We start from the raw sequence: 17,787 nt of genomic DNA on the forward strand, positions 1-17,787 counted from the left end.
TGCCGTGCACAAAACGAGCAGATCCCATTACAAAAGTAAAATCCGAGAACGTCAGGCGCGCACCGTACAAAAGAGAGTCGTGAACGTGAAAACAACAGAGGGAGAATGGGCGCGCGCGCGCGTCAAAAAGAGATTTGTCTGCAGAGGTAAGTGAAACCGGGTTGAAAAGCCGCTGCTGCGCACGCGATGAAAATTCAACGAGAGAGGAAAGTCTGAGGTGCAAAGGTCAGCGTTGAGCTGATGGCGCAAAAGAGATTCTCCTCGGCGTGGGTAGCAACAAAAAGTCGGGCGAAACGGGTAGGTAGTGAAATGATTCTTTTTTTTTTCTTCGAGGTTGACTTTCTTTGTTAGTTCTATGTGTTCGAGCTTTTCCTTTTGACAGTTTCATTCTTGGATTTTGAGATCCAATAGAATTACTACTTGTATCGTTGTTCTTTTTATTTAATGTTTGAAGCGATCGTTTTATCACACATAGCTATTAAATATCTGCCAGGTGAGCTATTAAAATCAATTTCATGCGAAATGTATAATATAGCAATCGTACTGATCTTGAACCGTTCGCGTTTATTTATAGTATAAATCTTTTCTTAGCAAGGCCTTAAAAGAAGTAATTGACGATAAAAAGTAAGTAATGAGTAATTAATAAGTTACGCGTAAGAGTAAGTCAAAAATGAGTTTAGGAATTATTAAAAAATCGTATGAAATTTCGTCTTTAGCATAAAAATAAACCAAAAACAGTGAAACAGAATTCGACGTTTTACAATGTCGAATATTAAAAGGGCACTAAAGTATATAATTTATCCTGCAATTTGAAGACAGAAAACAATGTAAATGTTCTAAAATAAAAAAAATTACAATAGCTTAATACGTAGCCTCAACAAATAAGAAGAAACTACTCTGGAGCGCACGAGGGTGTGCACCGCTGTACGTAGTGGCTAATCAAGGAAAAACGTTGTCGATGAACGCGGGACTTTAATTGACAGTTTTTCGCGTGTAGCCAACTACACACATTTCGATCGTGTGTGTGTACGTGTGCCCTGGGAGGGAATTGCTGCGCGTGACTCACCGCCGTTCGCGATTTTTCAGTCTATCGACCTACTTGCAGAGCCTAATTGTACGCGAAAAAAAGGAAGTAAATAACTAGAACAAGTGGCGTAGACGTCGCATGATGGAGGCTTTTTTTTATCGTTGCTTGGAATTCAATTCTTTTTCCCCCTCTAATCTTTCTTATTCTCCCTATCAAAGATTATTTTTCCCATTCTCAATGTAGCTCGGTAATTGCGAAAATGTTTCTCATGAAACACTGAACGGTGTAAAAATAGCAGCAATACCCGTGATAAAATTGAAAATCGATCGAGGACATTTTTTTTTTTTTTGTGAATGAAAAATTTTTCTACCGAGTTCACAATGACATAATTCATCGCGTATTGTTCCAAATGATTTCTCACTGACATCAAGATCAGACGAGCACTTGTTAAAATAACGCGGGAAATAACATTTCACTCATCCGTTTATTCAGAAACAAACAAATAAAAAGAATATCGAGGTCTATTGAGTTGGAACCATAATTTCGAGACTTTTTCTTTTTCGTCGTAACGTTTTAATACCGAATTGGAAAGTTTTGTAAAATTAGTCCTCCTAGCTTTATGCGAGCAAAGCAACTTCACAGCCATTATCGCCACCCTTTCATCAAAATCGATGCCAAACAATTTTTAAATTTCGGCGATAAAAAGAAAAAGAAAAGACAATTATCCGCATGGAAGCGTTGTGTCGTCGGTCGATTACGTCACGCTGGTGACATTTTCCCACTAGCTCGACCTCATTGCAGCAGACCCGAGAGAGAGAGAGAGAGAGAGAGAGAGAGAGAATAGGGATCCCCCGTAAATTCGATGAAGGCGAAAATGAGAAAAAGAACAACACGCTACGTGTAAGGCTACAATTAGTCGTCCTTGCTCGATCAGAGGTGTCGTCGGCACCATTCATAGAGTCCAACTCGCGGCGCGTATACTACTGTATTTCACTGTACTTCTCTTTTTTTCTTTCTCTTTTTGCCACGCGACTATTTCCATTCGTGACGATTTTCGGTACGATCGATGACTCGTTTTATTTCGTAAATATTCGTGCGCACTCTGGGTAATTACAATGTCCTAGCGTTGATCAATTATGCAAGCCATTGAAAAACACTCAAATTATTCCGGTCGACACCTTTTTCTTCTTCGTCCTCATTCGAGAGACTCCACAGAGACTCGCGTCAAGGTATAGAGAGACTTTCAACTACATGGAACAGGTAATTAGATTGAGAGAGGCTGCTGAAATGAGGTCACTATTGAGTTGCGAATCGGGTCGCAAGTTTTCTTTATCGTCGTATAGTGCAATATTATACATAGACACCTCTGCACTCGAGACTACGTGTAACTATGCCTTCTACAAGAAAGACTATTTTTCGATTACGTTATTATCGTTCGATACTCTCCGTTATTTCAATAATCGATCTCACGCCATGGTTCGTACATAGATATTTATCGATCTATCGCTGTAATCCACGCGATCCCTCCGTGATTCATGAGTGTGGACCATGGAAAAAAAAAGAGCCACGTAATGAGTGATTCACGAACAATCGTGTAACAAGAGAGAAAGAGAGGGAGGGAGCGAGTGGAGTATCCAATTTAGCGTGCAGAAGCATGCAAATACGTTTCGGCGAGAGTTCATCGGCTCTCTCGCCAAATCTTATCCGTTAGGAAGTTCTGTCTCGCCACCCGCAACCGTTGCCTCTTTCTCTTTTTCCGATTCTCGTTTGGCCGGGGTACGCGACGGGCAAGAAAAAACAATGCCGACCGCGGAGTTCGGGTTAATGCCGCGAGAGCGAAGAGCCCAAAGCGCGATCGTAAACAAACGCGGTCAGTGCGGCTCGACGACGGCGCGCCAACGGCAGTCGAGTCGCGTTTTCTCATCTCGCGTCGCCTCGATTAATTTTCCGTGAGCGATACAAAACTTGATTCCTCGTAATGGCCGACGAGGCGAATAATGGACAAGAAGAAGTGTAGGACTTGATTTCCAGGACGGTTGGCTATTCCGAGCGTGCGCCCGCGCGAACGACGAGGTGGGCGTATACATGAGCTTTCGAGAGTCTCCTCGAGAGTGAAGCGACGCATGCTCATTGTTTATTAGGCCACAAGGAATAATAAAATCTAGCCTGATTTTTTTTACGACAACTTACGCAGCCGCGATAACGATAGTTATTGTATTCCGTGAGAGCAGAATGTCCTTTTAAAACGAACATCAGTAATTAGTCGTAACAAGATGTGTACATTAGACAATTGAATGACGAATCGTGAACATTCGTAGTAGCTCTGAGCGACAATGAAAACATAACAATTTGATGATTCATCGTCAGATTGTTATAATTCGCAAGGTAACCTCGGAGCGAGCTCGTCTTGAGCGCATTCGCGATCGCTACACGACGACGGTGTGACACACCTGGCCGGAAGCTTTTGCAAATTATCATTCAGAGCTTTGAGAGACATAGCTTGTTCTCTCATTTTCTCTCCCCTCTTTCATTAACGAAGCATTCATGCGAAACTCTATTAGATGTGCAAGCATTTTACAAAGTTACGAATACGACGACAGGGAAAAGCGATTTTATTTTTTTATTTGCTTTCTACTTGTTGATTCCAGTGGGAATTGCAAGCTTATCGGAGTTGCCAAGTCGTTCGTCAATGTAGGATTGCAATAGAGATCTACTTGGAGATTTTTGCGTAACTGACGGATTTCTCTCACCTTTTTGCGGATTTTTTGAACAAAGTTCGAAGAGAACATTTCGTAAAGCCCAATTGATTTTCAACGCGTCACTACTTAGATTAATTTTGACTACAGGCGAGCCTCGCCTGCAAAGCTTTCGTTCTATTTCGGCAGAGGTAATTTGCGTCTCTCGGATAACGTAATTTGATTGTACACTTGCATGCAAATGCTAACAAACGGCAAACAACAATAGCGTGTCAGGCGCAAAAGCGAATGCATTGTAGTCGGATATGCTCTCATCCCCGCCTCCCCCCTGTCGTCGACGAATGAAATTCCAAGCGCGAGAGGCAATCAAAGTGTAAAGCCTCATCAACAATTCATTCGCGTTGATAATAATCCTCACGTCGCCTGCTGGAACGCTCACTCGATCCGCAGTACAACCGCGCGAGTGCGGGGAAAACGAAAGGAAAGCTTTTAATAATTTCGACGCCAATTTTTTTTTTCCTTTTCTTGTTCGTCTGCGCGTACTGCGCTTTCGTCGTCGTCGCGCGGCTAATTTTCGCGATTGCTTCGCTCCCCGCTTCCTTTGTTGGCGTCGCTTTGATCTTCGCGTCTGCTTTTTTTTTGTAGTCAAACTACGGCGGATTTTTTTTTTTTTTGCTTTGCGGTTTCCGAGACGATTCGTGTCTTCGTACATCTCTGACGAACGGTATTATACATATTCTTTTTTTCTTCTACCGTCTTATCGCGACGGAAGAGCTTTTGTGTATCGCGAAAGAGTTGCTGCGCGAAAATCGATTTGTCGACAACAAATTTTTACACGAAGTCAACATCTCGTTCGGTAAATGGCAACTGATTTCATCTTCGTGCCTACTCTACGGGATCTTCGTGAGCAATCGAGAACACGGAAATCATTTTACGCAGACGGGGTTGTGGATTGTAAAAATTAATGAAGTACGTGTTATTACCAACGAGAGAGAGAGAGAGAGAGAGTTCGTGTGCACACGGATGGTTGCAGAAAAGAGAGCTGAAGCAGTCAATATACGAGGATCGTGAGGTCTAGAGAATGGTTGTCTGTTGTTAAAGCTTGCGTAACTTCAGCCGAGGTACAAAGTTCAACTGGCCTTTATTATTGAGATCCGCGCACGACTTCGGCTGCTCTCGACAAGTTTCAGCACTTACCGCGAGCGAGATTTCGCGCTCCAGTTCAACGTCGAAGCAACAACAATTTCTTCCTTTTTCGATAATTGCGATCTCGCAAAACTGTAGGTATCTCGACACCGCCCCCCCCCCCTTCCTCCCAAGTCTTTTTTAATTAAGCGACAGGTTGCAGAGTTTGAAAAATCACGACGACAAGGTAAAAAAAATTGGCTCATTCTTTTCATTAGCCTGCTTCTATCTTCAGTGCAAGAAAAAACGGGGTCAAGTAATTCGCCGTGCCCTGGGCTTCGCCTTCTCATCTCGTCCTCTCTCGTACACAAACACGCACGCGCGCGCGCGCGGCTTACGGCTGAGTGTTGTTGCGCATTCTGCACATTTATGCGGCCAAAAAGGGAACAAGAAAAAGCAACTGTTTTTCTCATCATTGTCTATCCTCTTTTCCCGAGGAACGCAGTGTAGTTTTGGGTCGCCGCGCGCGTTTTGTGCTGCCTTTTTCCGGACGGTTTAATCAAGCCTGATGGTTACGAGCTTTCAGCAGATTGCCAAGTAGCGGGTCTCGTTTGTTTTCGCCTCGCACGGAGCATTCGTCGCTAAGTTGCTTTTTTCTCCCTTTTTATTTTTTTTTCGCTTCTTTAGAAATTGATCGCACGTCACTCGCTACGGCTGTTTACAAACGCGCGCAGGCCAGATGCGAGCGCGGAGAGGTGCATGCACAATTACACGCCGTGCGCGCTCACAGCAAAGTGGAATACGTAATACTTGACTTCGTTCCTCGAGCTCTGTCGATCGATCAGAGGAGAGCGAGAACTACTCGCGCGGCGCTCTGTTTTCGCGAAAATTACCGTTCCGCGAGAGAATTAGAGGCAATAACTATTAAGCGATCGTTTCGCAGCGACGTCTTGAAATGTTGAATAATTGAATGCAAATAACAATTTTCCCAGGCTGCAATTAAGCAATTCATAATATAATTACAGCGATCGGGCTTTCGTAGCAGCGAAAACCGAAACGAATATCCCCTATTGTCTCGGCGTCGAAACAATAAAATTGCAAAACTTTCCAATGCAGCCTCGATCGACACAATGTTTTTCTTTTTCATACTGCCGTGTGCGGTGCGAAAAAAAAAGACTCACCGCGCGATCGCGTGAACTGGCGTCCTGCTCGACGACGATGCTAAGGGCTTGTTTTATTGTGTTTGAAGGGGGCGGGGTTTCCCTTGGTACACGTGTATAACTCGCATGGCGGGGGGTTTCGATCGTGGTGATTATTTCTCGGATAGGAGCGCAAATGTGCGTGGTGCCAGGACTTAGGAAACGTCAATCTCTCTTTTTTCGCGTAAAATTCAAGGACCTTCCTCCTTCGCGTGTTCTGCCATTAGACGAGGCAGAAGGAAATTTCCGCCTACGATTCACATATTCAGATTACTTACCCCCATCCAAGTTAATTTTGGGTTTTCCGTTGCGCGAATATTCTTCACTATCTCGCAATAAGTTTACGTACTGTGGCAAGAGTTCACGACGAAACTTCTAAGTGAAAAAGCCGATGTGCGCATAAAAAAAGTGTCCGATGAAAGGCGAAGGGCGAGAAATATAAAAAAAAAAAGAATAGTATATTTCGACGGCGCGCGTGCGCAAACGATCGACAGAGCGAGGTGAGCCGCTGACGAATGACGACGAAATAACTGTTCGAGCGGAAGAGCACTTTATCGGGACGGAAATGAGAGACGGAGACGTGCGGCAAGCGGCGCCTTTCGCAACGGGAAGCCACACGGTGGTGTAGGTGGTTTTTCCCTCGGTTCTCTCTCTCTCTTTTTGTTTTGTTTTTTGTTTCTTTGCCTCCGCTTTTTTTCTTGTCACGGCGCGCTTTCGTAGTGCAACGCGAAGCTCGCGAAGACTCGTCGCGTCAAATAACCACCCGCGCGAGAGGAAAGCCCATTGAAAGGCTCCGGCTACTAATGAAAGATCGAGCTTCGCGCCTCAGATGATCCCCTTACGCTTTCGTTCGTGTACAATGTCATCTCGGCTAATTTACCATTTCCTTGTGCAGCTTCGATCGACGATGGATACGCGCACTACTCTTACGACAAGAGCCTTTGAAGCACGACCGAGTTGTCGATCACGACGCGCTTTCTTCTCTCGCCGTTCCAGCTCCGGTTCTTATATCAATGGCGAGGCGCGCGCGCGGTTCACGCGCTTTCATGCGTTGCAGGCGAGCATATGTCAATGAACGTGTTACTCGGTCATGCTTTTGCGAGTCGAATTGAAAATTCCTCTCACCGGTGCCAGTCTGAGAAAAGCTAAGAAGATAAACGTGTGCGCGTGTGCTTTTTTCCTATTCGCGCGTCGAAAGATCAGCGTTGCGCAAGATTATTCGCGAACTTTTTTTTCTTCTGCTATATTTTAGTGTCGTTTACGAAAAGTAGTCTACATAGCTCAAGTATGCACACTTCGATAACGCGTTCTACATTCGCGTGACAAAACGCGAATTAAAGCTCGTTCCGTCGCGTGCGTCTAGAGGCCAAATTAAAGGAAAATGCACGAGCCCAGCTGCATTATCATCTTCTCAACTAGGGAAAAAAGTGGACTCGCAGAGAACATAAAAAATGAGAGCGAACTTCCCCTGATTCCACTCTCCCAGTAGGTCAAAGTTGCTATAGTCATGCCTGCGTCACTGCTCTTAACAGCAGCAACCGAGTATAAACGACGAGGCGGTTGGTCGGGTTAAAGGCGAAAATTTCGTGTTTACGAGGAGAATCGAAAATCTGGGACAGTACCTTTGATCGCGCTCTCCCAGCGCAAAAGCAAAAGAACTTTGTGTGTATCCTTCAGTGGACCTGAATAAAAATGCTCGTTTTCTTATTCACTTGACCTGCATAATGCGCGCGCGTAGTTTTCAACGCTTGTCGACCTACACGCTGAAGCTCGCAATTGTTACACGTTTGAATTCAACGGAAAACAGACGTAAAATTTTCTCGCGCACGAATTGCAAATTATCGGTATATCCGAAGAAAGCAAAGTTAAATATTCAGTCGATTACGAGTGCCACTTTTGTGCAGAGGTTTTTTTTCCTCTTAGACTTAATATTTATTCGCGGGGGGGGGGGGGCGCAAAGGCAGTTTTCTCCTCGGTGCGAAGCGAATTTTCTCACGAAACGTGTCCCGTTTTGCGCGGCTCGCGTATTGTTTGGCACCTTCGAAGGCGATCGCGCCCGATAAAAGGGATAATGCAGATTACTCAATATAGCGTATCGCTTTGTTCGAGAGGTCGCGGCGCGGGAATAAAAGCGAACTGCCGCGGTGTGTCCGTGTGCGTGCGCGCGCGACATTGACGTTCAATTCGCTCGACACCGAGAGCCGCGCGCGCAAAATAAAATGCAGGCCACACAGCGATCGCTCCTCCTTTTGCCTTTCTCGCTGGACGCGAGAGGCCCTTTTCCTTTGGCCACTGCCATCGAAATGGCAACGTCGAGCAGCCGCGCGAACGCGTAACGCTCTTGGGGTTTCGAAGGCCTCTGCCCGAAAAGATCCGATTTTCCGAAGGTCAGTTCTTCGCAGGAGGTTGGGCGCGCGCACCCGGCGCGACAAGGCCAAGATAGCGCGTAACGGCAGCCAAAAAAGAACGCGCGCCCATCGATCAGCGCCCGCGGGAAAGCGAGTAGGTGTGCGAGAGCAGGGCTCGGCGGCACAGAGCGAGGTATAACGCGCCGTTCGCGCGAGACCGAGCCGAAGCGTAATTCGCAAGGCTGACGTCAGGATCGAGAGCTCCCCCCCCCCCCCCTCCCCTTCCTTCCTTCCGCTCGCCGGATACGCAGCTCGGCTCGGCGCGCAGCCGCGAAAGAACGGACACGACGGCTGATCGCCGAGCTTTCTCAATCAATGCTAATCGGATCGGACGTGTCCCGTTGAAATTTGAAAATGATTGTTCGACTGACGAGCGACACGAGCGAGCAGCGTTCGGCAACTGCGAGATAGGTTCGAAATCAAAAGACGGGCGGCTCCGTCAGAGAAAAAAAACAGTAAAGGAACGAAGGTGCGTCGGCCGCCCGCATCGCTCTCACGCACTTGACCAAAGGTTTTTTGGGAAGAGAGAGGGAAGGGGATACGTTTATCGACGACTTGACTACACTCCGCCCATTCCTTCTCTTCCCTCGGCGCGGGAATGTGGACCTTAATAGTAGTCCCTGTACACCGAAAGACCCAGATAGAATTCTCGACTTGCTTTCTTTTCGTCTGTTTTTTTCTTTCGCTTCCTCGCTTCACGATACATTGTGCCCGGAGTATTACTTTTTTTTACTCTACTTCATCTATCGGCGCGCGCGCACACGGCACGAACGTTTCAGCGCTTTTTTTTTTCTCTTTCCTCCCAACGAGAATAAATTGAAACGTATATGTGTTGCACCGGCGACAGTATCGATGGCAGCCTCAAATCCAACAATTTACACCGATGCAGCGCGCAGATCTGACGCGAAACGCTGACTCTGGCCCAAATCTAGATGGCCAAGCCCCGGCGACACGTCCGACGTGTGTAAATCCAGCAGCGATGAAAACGAAATCGACGAATACCGTTAAACGTGGCGAATAAACGCGCCGCGCGAGTATCGTACGTCCGTGTACGACGGGGGAGAGGGGGAGGGGAGAAGAAAAAAGTAAAAAGTGGAAACTTCCGGCCTCGGCGGCGGTAAGCTTCGTCACGCATCGGCCGAAAATCGTTCACGCCCCACGCGCAACTTTCTGCGACTGACTTTTATTTTCCATCCTCGCAGCTGATTGCTCCGCTGCCTCGCGCGCACGCGTGCGTCGGTGGAATTAATTTGTCGAGGAAATGGAGCAAGCCCGGCGGTACTCGCGACGTCACTCTCGTTTTCACGAGTGAAGAGAAAATTGATGTTTGATGGTAAGCTGACATCTTTAAATGTCACGTATTTCGAGAAGCTCGTTTCATGATCCGAAAAATCATGATTACCGCTTGCGTTTTCTCTTACATCGGCGTCGCGCAATAATTTCTCAGCAATCACGCAAAACTTCTATAAAAAGAAAAGAAAATAAGAGATATTTATATTCCTAAAATAGCCAATTTGATAATATAGCGGAATCATAATTTATTACATATGCGGCCTTGTTATAAAAGAAAACCATCCTCTCTTTAAAAACTCGTAAGAGAAATAGTCCAAAAATAAATTCCGCCAGAGACGTACTAGGGATACACACGCGTGCGCGCGCACACGTATATAAGCACAAACTTGGCGCGGATTCAGTGGTTTTGCCATTGAGAGCACGCGCACACGTCGCCGTTATCAATGAAAATCGCGCGCGCGTGGGCGGGCGGGCGGGCGGGCGGGCAACGTCGCTGCCAATGAAATAAAAATAAAAAATAACCGAGATGTAGCTTCGGTCGCGCGTAGCTCCTTATTTATCAATGGGACTCGCGCCCGCGTGGGAGGCAGGACGGGAACTCGAACGGAAGCGTCGCACGCGCGTCACCGCGGCTTTCCTCTGTTTTTCTCATTGCTACTGGCATCGCCGATCTGGAATATCGATCTGTGCCCACCTTGGGGACGCTCGCACCGCTGCAGCCGGGATTTGTTTGTCGTGGCGCACGCTTGGCGAGGAAAGGCGCCGACGGATTTTCATAGAAAACAGGAAAAGCTCTCGCTCCCACGCGCCGCGCTTGCTTGTTTTCATTGCCGGTGCTATTTGCTCGAGAGCGAGCAGCCGAAATAAATAATGCAACGCGTCTGAAATTCATTTTCCTCGCCAATGCTCCGCTGGTATTTTCCTTCATTGGGCAAAAATATAGTCGATTAGTCTTGTCGATGAATCCACAGCTTGTTATCGGGGCCATGCTAGAGAGGTTGGCTCCGCGACCGAGTCTTGTGTTTTTTCAAGATAACGATATTACATTTTTCCGCGTCGCAAAATTATCCACCTTTGGATTTGTTCTTTTTGTTTTTTTTTTATTGCGGATAACACTTGTATTTTTTCCCGTCAAATAATTGCACGTCGCGCCGTCAATAATTTCGCGTGCGTCGTTTAAATATTTGAGCGCGACGATAAAATGCGCTTATGAAACCTTGATGGCACTCAGCCGAGCGCGGAATATCAACTCTTTGATAATTCGGCGCGTCGCTGACCCAGATATAAAGTCTTTGGCGTCATCGGCGAACGGCATCGCGTCCGCCCGAAAAATCGTTGCTCGTCGTCAAATCGCCAGTTTGTTGTCGATCCAGAGCAGAGCGAGCCGTTCCGTCATCTTCATGCCCGGCGTGGCGGACCGTCACGCGACAATTTCTCCCTCGGCATCTTCGCTCCGCGTGCCTCGCTTCGGCAGCACGCTGAGCTCGGGGAGGGCTGCAGCAGCTCGCGCGTCCTGCGTCTCTCTCCTTCTTCTTCCTCTCGCCCTCCTGAGGTACCCGGTCACTCCTTCCACGCGCTCGTTTTGCCAACTTTCGACGCCTATTTCATTTACATTTTTTTTTTTCAGCGCGCTTCTCATCCTTCTAGCCGCGTTTCACGGACTTGCACTCGCCTTTACTGCGACGCAGCCGCGAAAGAGCCTCATTTTCCGCGCGACTAATATCAGAGTCGACGAATCGTCGAATGGGGAAAATCTAATCGTCCGTCCAGGGTGTGCGTTATTGAAGGATGCTCGCCCAAGAAAGCTGTGACCTCGCGTCTCGTATATTCTCTCTCTCTCTCTCTCTCTCTCTCTCTCTCCCTCGCGGAGCGAAGCCTCGCCGAAAGATCCCTCGTCGCGGGCAAGCAGCCGCAAACGGTTACGTCCACTTAAAAGAGCAAGAAAAAAAAGCAACACAAGGATCGATCGAGCGTGGTCGTGTACGTGCTCCGCCCACGTTCGCGGCCACTCTCATTCATAACGACGAACGGCAGCGGCTATCCTTTCGCGCGGAAAAGTCGCGAGCCGTCGACGTAAATTCAGACCCGAAGCTGACGTTCCTCTCTTTTTTTTTTCCTTTTCGCGTGCTCCACCGTGGGCCGCGTCCCTTTTATCTCGCTCGTCGTCTCGCGCATATTTTACGGGCGAGCGCCGGAAGTGTATTGCCATCGCGCGCGTGAAAAAAAATAAATAAATGACTCGCGCGTGGGCAAGACAAGTGCACGCGCGCGTCGCGAGTAAGAGAGAGAGAGAGAAATATGAGTATCGCATACACTGTACTCCTCTAGATGTTATAATTCGGATAGGATTCGCGCAGCGATCGCCAGCGGAAGCTGCTCCTCGGGCGCCAGATCTCGGACGTTTGGCCCGCTAGCGGGTCGTCGATCGAATTCGAGTTTGTTATCCTTTCCTCGCGTCCGTATATAATGTGCCGAGTTCACGCGTAAACGTATCGAAATAGCTCCGTTCCTCGCGACAAAGACGTCAGAACGGACGAGTTTCCGACGAAATTTCAAATCCAAGAGTGACACTTAATTTCGATTCGAGCATGGATGTACCGGCGAGTCATCTCGCGAATCCCGGTTGCCATTCGTACATTCGAGAAAGCTATCGAAGACAAAGCAACAAAAAAGAAACAACGGTGCTTGGTCCCAACTATACGAGCGCCGAAAAAAAGCCGCTCATCCGCGCCAATCCGACTGAAAAGATCGAAAAAGAAGAAGAAGAAGAAACGTTGGCAATCGATCGCACCCTCTCTAAGCGACTTCCACATTGCAAGTGCCGGCGATCGTTATTCAATACAGCAATAATGCAATCCGGCGCGAGCTGTGCATCGCGGAGAAGCGGAAAGCCGGAGGCGGTGCATGCATATAGTAGTCCGAAAAGAAACCGGCGCGAGGAGAGAGGCGAGAGACCGAGTGCGATAGGGTTCGTTCAACTCTGCGCTCCGCGAGCGCGCACACGGCCGCAGGATTAAGGACGGTTAATCGAATTTCGGAGAAGGTACGCACGCATACGCGACTCCAGATGCTCCCCCCCCCCCTGCCGAAATTCTTGACGGGCTTGACCGATTGTCCGTGCCGGCAGGTGGACCCCAGGCTGAGCAGCAATTTTCGGTCGCTATCGGTATTTACAGTTTTGCCTGCGGCGTTGCGTCTACGAGTTCATAAACATTCAATGCCTGCAGTTAATTACTCGACGTATTGTTCTAGTTGCATTATTAATGCGGCTTTGGGTTTATTCGTGCGTTCGCTAAGCGAACGGCAAGATCGTGAATGAGCACTGCGACAGCTCGAATTCAGCTATTGCAATTGACACATGTGTACACTGTACAGCTCTTAAACACACGTCTCGACGCATTTTGCAAACATCTTACTTCCCACTCTTTAAATAACCTTTTTCCTCGTTAACCTTCAGAAGCTGCGACGTTATTTTTCGCAAAAAAAAGCAATTCCCTCGTAAAAGAAGAAAAATCTGTCACACTTTCCTCCGGCAAATCGAATTATACGCGCGCGAGTATTCGTAATCGTGTCGCCAAGATCGACACAACTTTTGTTTTCCTTTATTGACGTCAGCACAGCGGTAGCCTCGCGCAGATCCATTTCTCTCTTTGTATTCAAAAACGGCTGCGATAACTAAACACAGTGCCATATTGCAACCAGAAATTCAATTAGAACAAGTTTTCCTCCGAGAAGCTAGCTATTACTCATCATCGCGAGGCACCATGTTTTTCGTTATACGCGCAGTTGTTTCCAATTAAATTCTCACGGTGGAAAGGAGCATCGAATGACAAACGTCGCACTCAAGATTAATTGGAGCGTGAATACTTTTCGAAATGTATATTCACGTGATTTTGGCGACTTGTAAATAAAACAGAAAGCGAATTTTTTTCTTCGTTTGTGATCGTTGTTTTTGAAAAAAAACATGTATCTTTCCTTATCGTCCAGGCAACGTAATAAAAGCTGCCAATAATCTTCTGCAAAAATGAACTTTTTAACCCAATAACCCAAGAATCATCTACAAAAATGGACTTTTTCCGGCCTGCTAACTACGAGATAACAAGCTATGCGCGCTGACGTAATGAATCCGAGAGGATATATATATATATTGGCGTGTCGACACGCGTGACACAAAAGGCGCCGAGCGCGAAATTTTTGCATTTATGCTAGTCAGAAAAGGCGTAAGATTGGCAATCAATTTCAAACGTACGAATAATCAAAAGATAATATTTTAATCGAATTGAAACTCGACTTGTTATAGGAAATTCAGCAAGAATGTTTACGCTGATGATTAAACGTAAACACATATGTCGAAACGGGGGGGGGGGGGGGGCGTAAACAATATGCGAAAAAAAAGGTCGTGCGGTGCCTGCATCCCACGCACAAGGAAGTCGAACTGACCTTTTCAACTGGGACGTGTCTCATTCTCTCTCTCTCTCTCTCTCTGTTTTTTTCGGCACGACGCAAGACACGAATTTTACGAGGGACACTTGGGAGCTTTTACGCGCGCGTTTATTATACTCGTTGCACGTCCGCATGGGTCGTGCGTGCGAGCAGTGAATCTTCCGCCGATTGTTGGCGAATCGTAAAAAAGTTAGCGTTGTATTGTCGAGCTGGTAGAGAATTTTTTTTTTCCACCGTCGGAGATCCTTCATTGTCGTCAATGTGTGGGCTGTTTTTTAATCAATCTGTGCAAGTGGGAAGAATGAATGGCCACGCAGACGTACAGTAATTTGCACAATGACCATGTTTCCTTATTCAGTGTAATGGTTGATCTTTCGATAAGGATATCAATTAGTAAAATGATCCCGTGTTGCAGAAGAACCGTGAAGGCAATATGAATGACGAAAAAGTTGGACTGTCGCACCAGCGATTTTTTTCTCCCTGCATACCACCGAATTCACCACACGTAGCGCGCTCGCGGTCACGAAATTCAATCGCGCACTTCGGCCATCACTGCGGAATGAAAAAAATAATCGAAAGATAAATACGTCAAGCTCTAAATTCCCATGATCTAATTATGACATATTAGCGGTGCGTCTTTGGCCTGCTTTCAATAATGCAGGTTTTAGTTACATCAGAGAGAAAGAGAATTCTTGAAGCCGCTATAAAAAGAAATGTAAATGACGTTTTCGTGTGCAGCAGCAGCAGCAGCAGCGGTGGTGGCGGCGGATGTGTTTCGAATTTTCCGTTCTGACGCTGTGCCAGAGACGACGTCGATGCGCTAGCTGTTTGTTTTTCGAATGAACTTCCCAGCTGACGCCGGATAATTCGATCGAGGAAGTGTGCCCGTTATATAGCTTGGACGTATTTCAACGGATGCTTGATTTCTCGGCTTTCATCATTTCATTTTGCAAAATCGAACGACGAATGATGGGCAGAAATAAAAATGATATTAAGTCATTTGGTATGTGCGACGATAAAGAAACAAAAAGAACCCGAAGCATAAAGTAATTAAATTAACGCAATCGACAACTACATAAGTCATTTAAAAATGATCTCATCAATTGAAACCAAGTACCTTATTACAGCTACTTGAACTTGTCATTGATACAATCGACTAAACTTTGATAAATGCTTATTAAGTTTTTCTATATTTTAAAATCTATTTTAGTGTTAAATTCAGTTTATTTCGAGGCGCTTCACGCTATCAATCAGATATTCGACTTTTCGAGCGTTATTCGTATTTGTAACCTCCCTTTCACAGGTAGTAAGTACAGAAGTTATTTTATGCAGTTTTCAATTAATAATTCATGAGACTAGAATTGAATGACTAAAGAAGGAAGTTATTTTTACTTAAATGGATAGAGTATGGTAAACAGATTAGAATCCATCTGATAATATGATATCAATTGGTTCTTCGCTAATGGCTTATTCAGACAACAGCCAGAGCATTGGCATTGAATGAGTTAATTATCGAAGGAAATTTATTTTGACTATGGCTTGATCAATATTAATTGAATAATATTTATAGGGCTAACCTGTTGCCAAAACGCTCCTTCCAAAATTCGGCTGCGTCTGCTTTAGTAATGCGAAACTGATCACCAGCAAACACTCCATTAGGAAATATGGCTTTCAGTTCAGAAAGCATGTGACTAAACACCAAACTAAGTTTTGTTAAATTTCTTCTGTAGTGAGAAGTTTCATCAAACATTTTTTCCTTGCCCTCCTTGAACAGTTTGATGGCCTGTTTGCACTTTCTCATTAGATTGTTTATAAATACACAGAAATGCTCATTGTTGTGAAGAACATGCATACGATCTTCATATTTGCTATAAATGAGCCTCAGTCGTTGATATGTGTCTGGCAATATATCCAGAATGAAAGGTGGAGAATTTTTTAGGTTCATGCGTTGGTGCTGACAAAGCTTCACAACTTTATCCATTAATTTCCACGTCTTATCAAGCATTCGTTTGTCTGTGGAGAGTTTTGGTGGCGTCATTGCGTCAGCAAAACGACCTTGCAGCTTCTGGAAGATCGAGCTGATCTGCACTGCTCGACTTCTGCTGCTGTGACCAGATGACATCTTGGCTCTGAAAGTTATTGTATATATTTCATAAGATGTACTGCATTATTACATAAATAGTAAAATATATTTTGACAACAGTAGCTTGTTATGAGTAGTAAGTTAATTCAAAAGTAATTGCATACTACATGAAGTAGATATTACAAATGTAATAGATAATAAATGGTAATAGATATATAAATAGAAAATTGATAAGTTTTATAAGTTAATAACATTTTGCAAAACCAAACAAAAACACTGACTCGATAAAGAAAAAAACAGTCATACAAATTTTTTGTTCACTTGAATATGATAGTTACAATTAGTTAAAATCTACATAATAAGGAAAGTGTACTGAATCAATTGAGACTGATTAACATAACTAGGTTCGCCAATTCCAATCAAATAATCTGAACGTTGAACAAATGATAAATCAATGACACAGCTTACGAAGCTAAAGATATGTGATACACAAATCATTATATCATTCACACATACACTCACAAGCACAGAATCACTCGTATACATCCCAAGCACCTTCCAACAACCATGCAATCATCTTTGAAAAGCCATAGAATCAGAGACATCTCATTACCGAGATAAATAGAAGTCTGGCTGTATATATCTCGTGTCTGCGAGGGGAGAAAAGATGCGTCGGCAAAGATGCAACAGTTCTCTGAAACGTCGACTAGACGAGTTTCACTCGTTGGTGCTGCTGCTGCTTCTTCCTCCTCGTCCAGAAGAGGAGGTGTCGCACCGAAAGGGGCATAGGTACACTGCACTCTGTCCCGCTTCACCACGTACAATATGTACACTGTTAGAGATTTCAACTGCGAGATCGTCCTTTCTCTCTCTCTCTCTTTCTTCGCGTATAGGCTCTCACTCTCTCAATGGACGCGCGTTCGAGGCTGCTCTCTCAGCCGGTGCACTGGCGTCGTCGCGAGCAGTAGCCGCGACGTCGAGGTCTCCGCATTTTGAAGCTTTGAAGTTCCACGCACGAAAAATTGTAGCTCGTAAACGCGACTGTATATCAAACAAAAGTGAATGCAAAACTTGGATGAAGCTATGTATCGTTGCAATAATCAGAGATTACATGACGCGATATTACTCAGACAGTAACTAAACGAAATATCTGACTCCTCTCGACTCTGATACTACTGTACTGTACATACTGGTACTACAGAGTATAGACTAAGACATACAGTCTGCAGCACTTTCGCTCTGGCTGCTATTGCTGCTTGGCGTCGATGCGACGCCTCACGGTGACACTATCAACTAGCTGCTTGAAAAACATGATCGTGCCTGTGTGTGTACGATTATGAGACAGTGTACGGGCATCGTGCATGCTCGGCTGAAATCGTCGTCCGTCGGATTATTTCGGGATATATATAACTACTATCATATAGTTTTGAGGGCAGCACGTGATGGTAGCGCTAAAATTGAAAATTTAAAATGATACAATGCTTATCGATCATTGATAAATGAATGTAAAATC

General features: G+C 45.5%; 1 protein-coding gene across 3 annotated transcripts in view; it reads right to left on the reverse strand.

The window, feature by feature from the left end:
• LOC131663293 (E3 ubiquitin-protein ligase CBL) overlaps positions 1 to 17,470 on the reverse strand; it is a 37,952-nt gene extending 20,482 nt beyond the window's left edge. For all 3 annotated transcript variants that reach the window (XM_058933618.1, XM_058933617.1, XM_058933619.1), the window contains exons 1-2: positions 16,888 to 17,470; positions 15,769 to 16,320 (exon numbers count right to left, since the gene is read on the reverse strand). In XM_058933618.1, the coding sequence (XP_058789601.1) occupies positions 15,769 to 16,313 (545 nt within the window). In that variant the 5' untranslated portion in view covers positions 16,314 to 16,320; positions 16,888 to 17,470. The remainder of the gene's footprint in view (positions 1 to 15,768; positions 16,321 to 16,887) is intronic.
• Between the last annotated feature and the right edge of the window lie 317 nt (positions 17,471 to 17,787).

The sequence above is a fragment of the Phymastichus coffea genome, unplaced genomic scaffold, assembly GCF_024137745.1.
Source record: "Phymastichus coffea isolate CEN01 unplaced genomic scaffold, Cenicafe_Pcof_1.1 PCOF00033, whole genome shotgun sequence".
Taxonomy (NCBI): Eukaryota; Metazoa; Arthropoda; class Insecta; order Hymenoptera; family Eulophidae; genus Phymastichus; species Phymastichus coffea.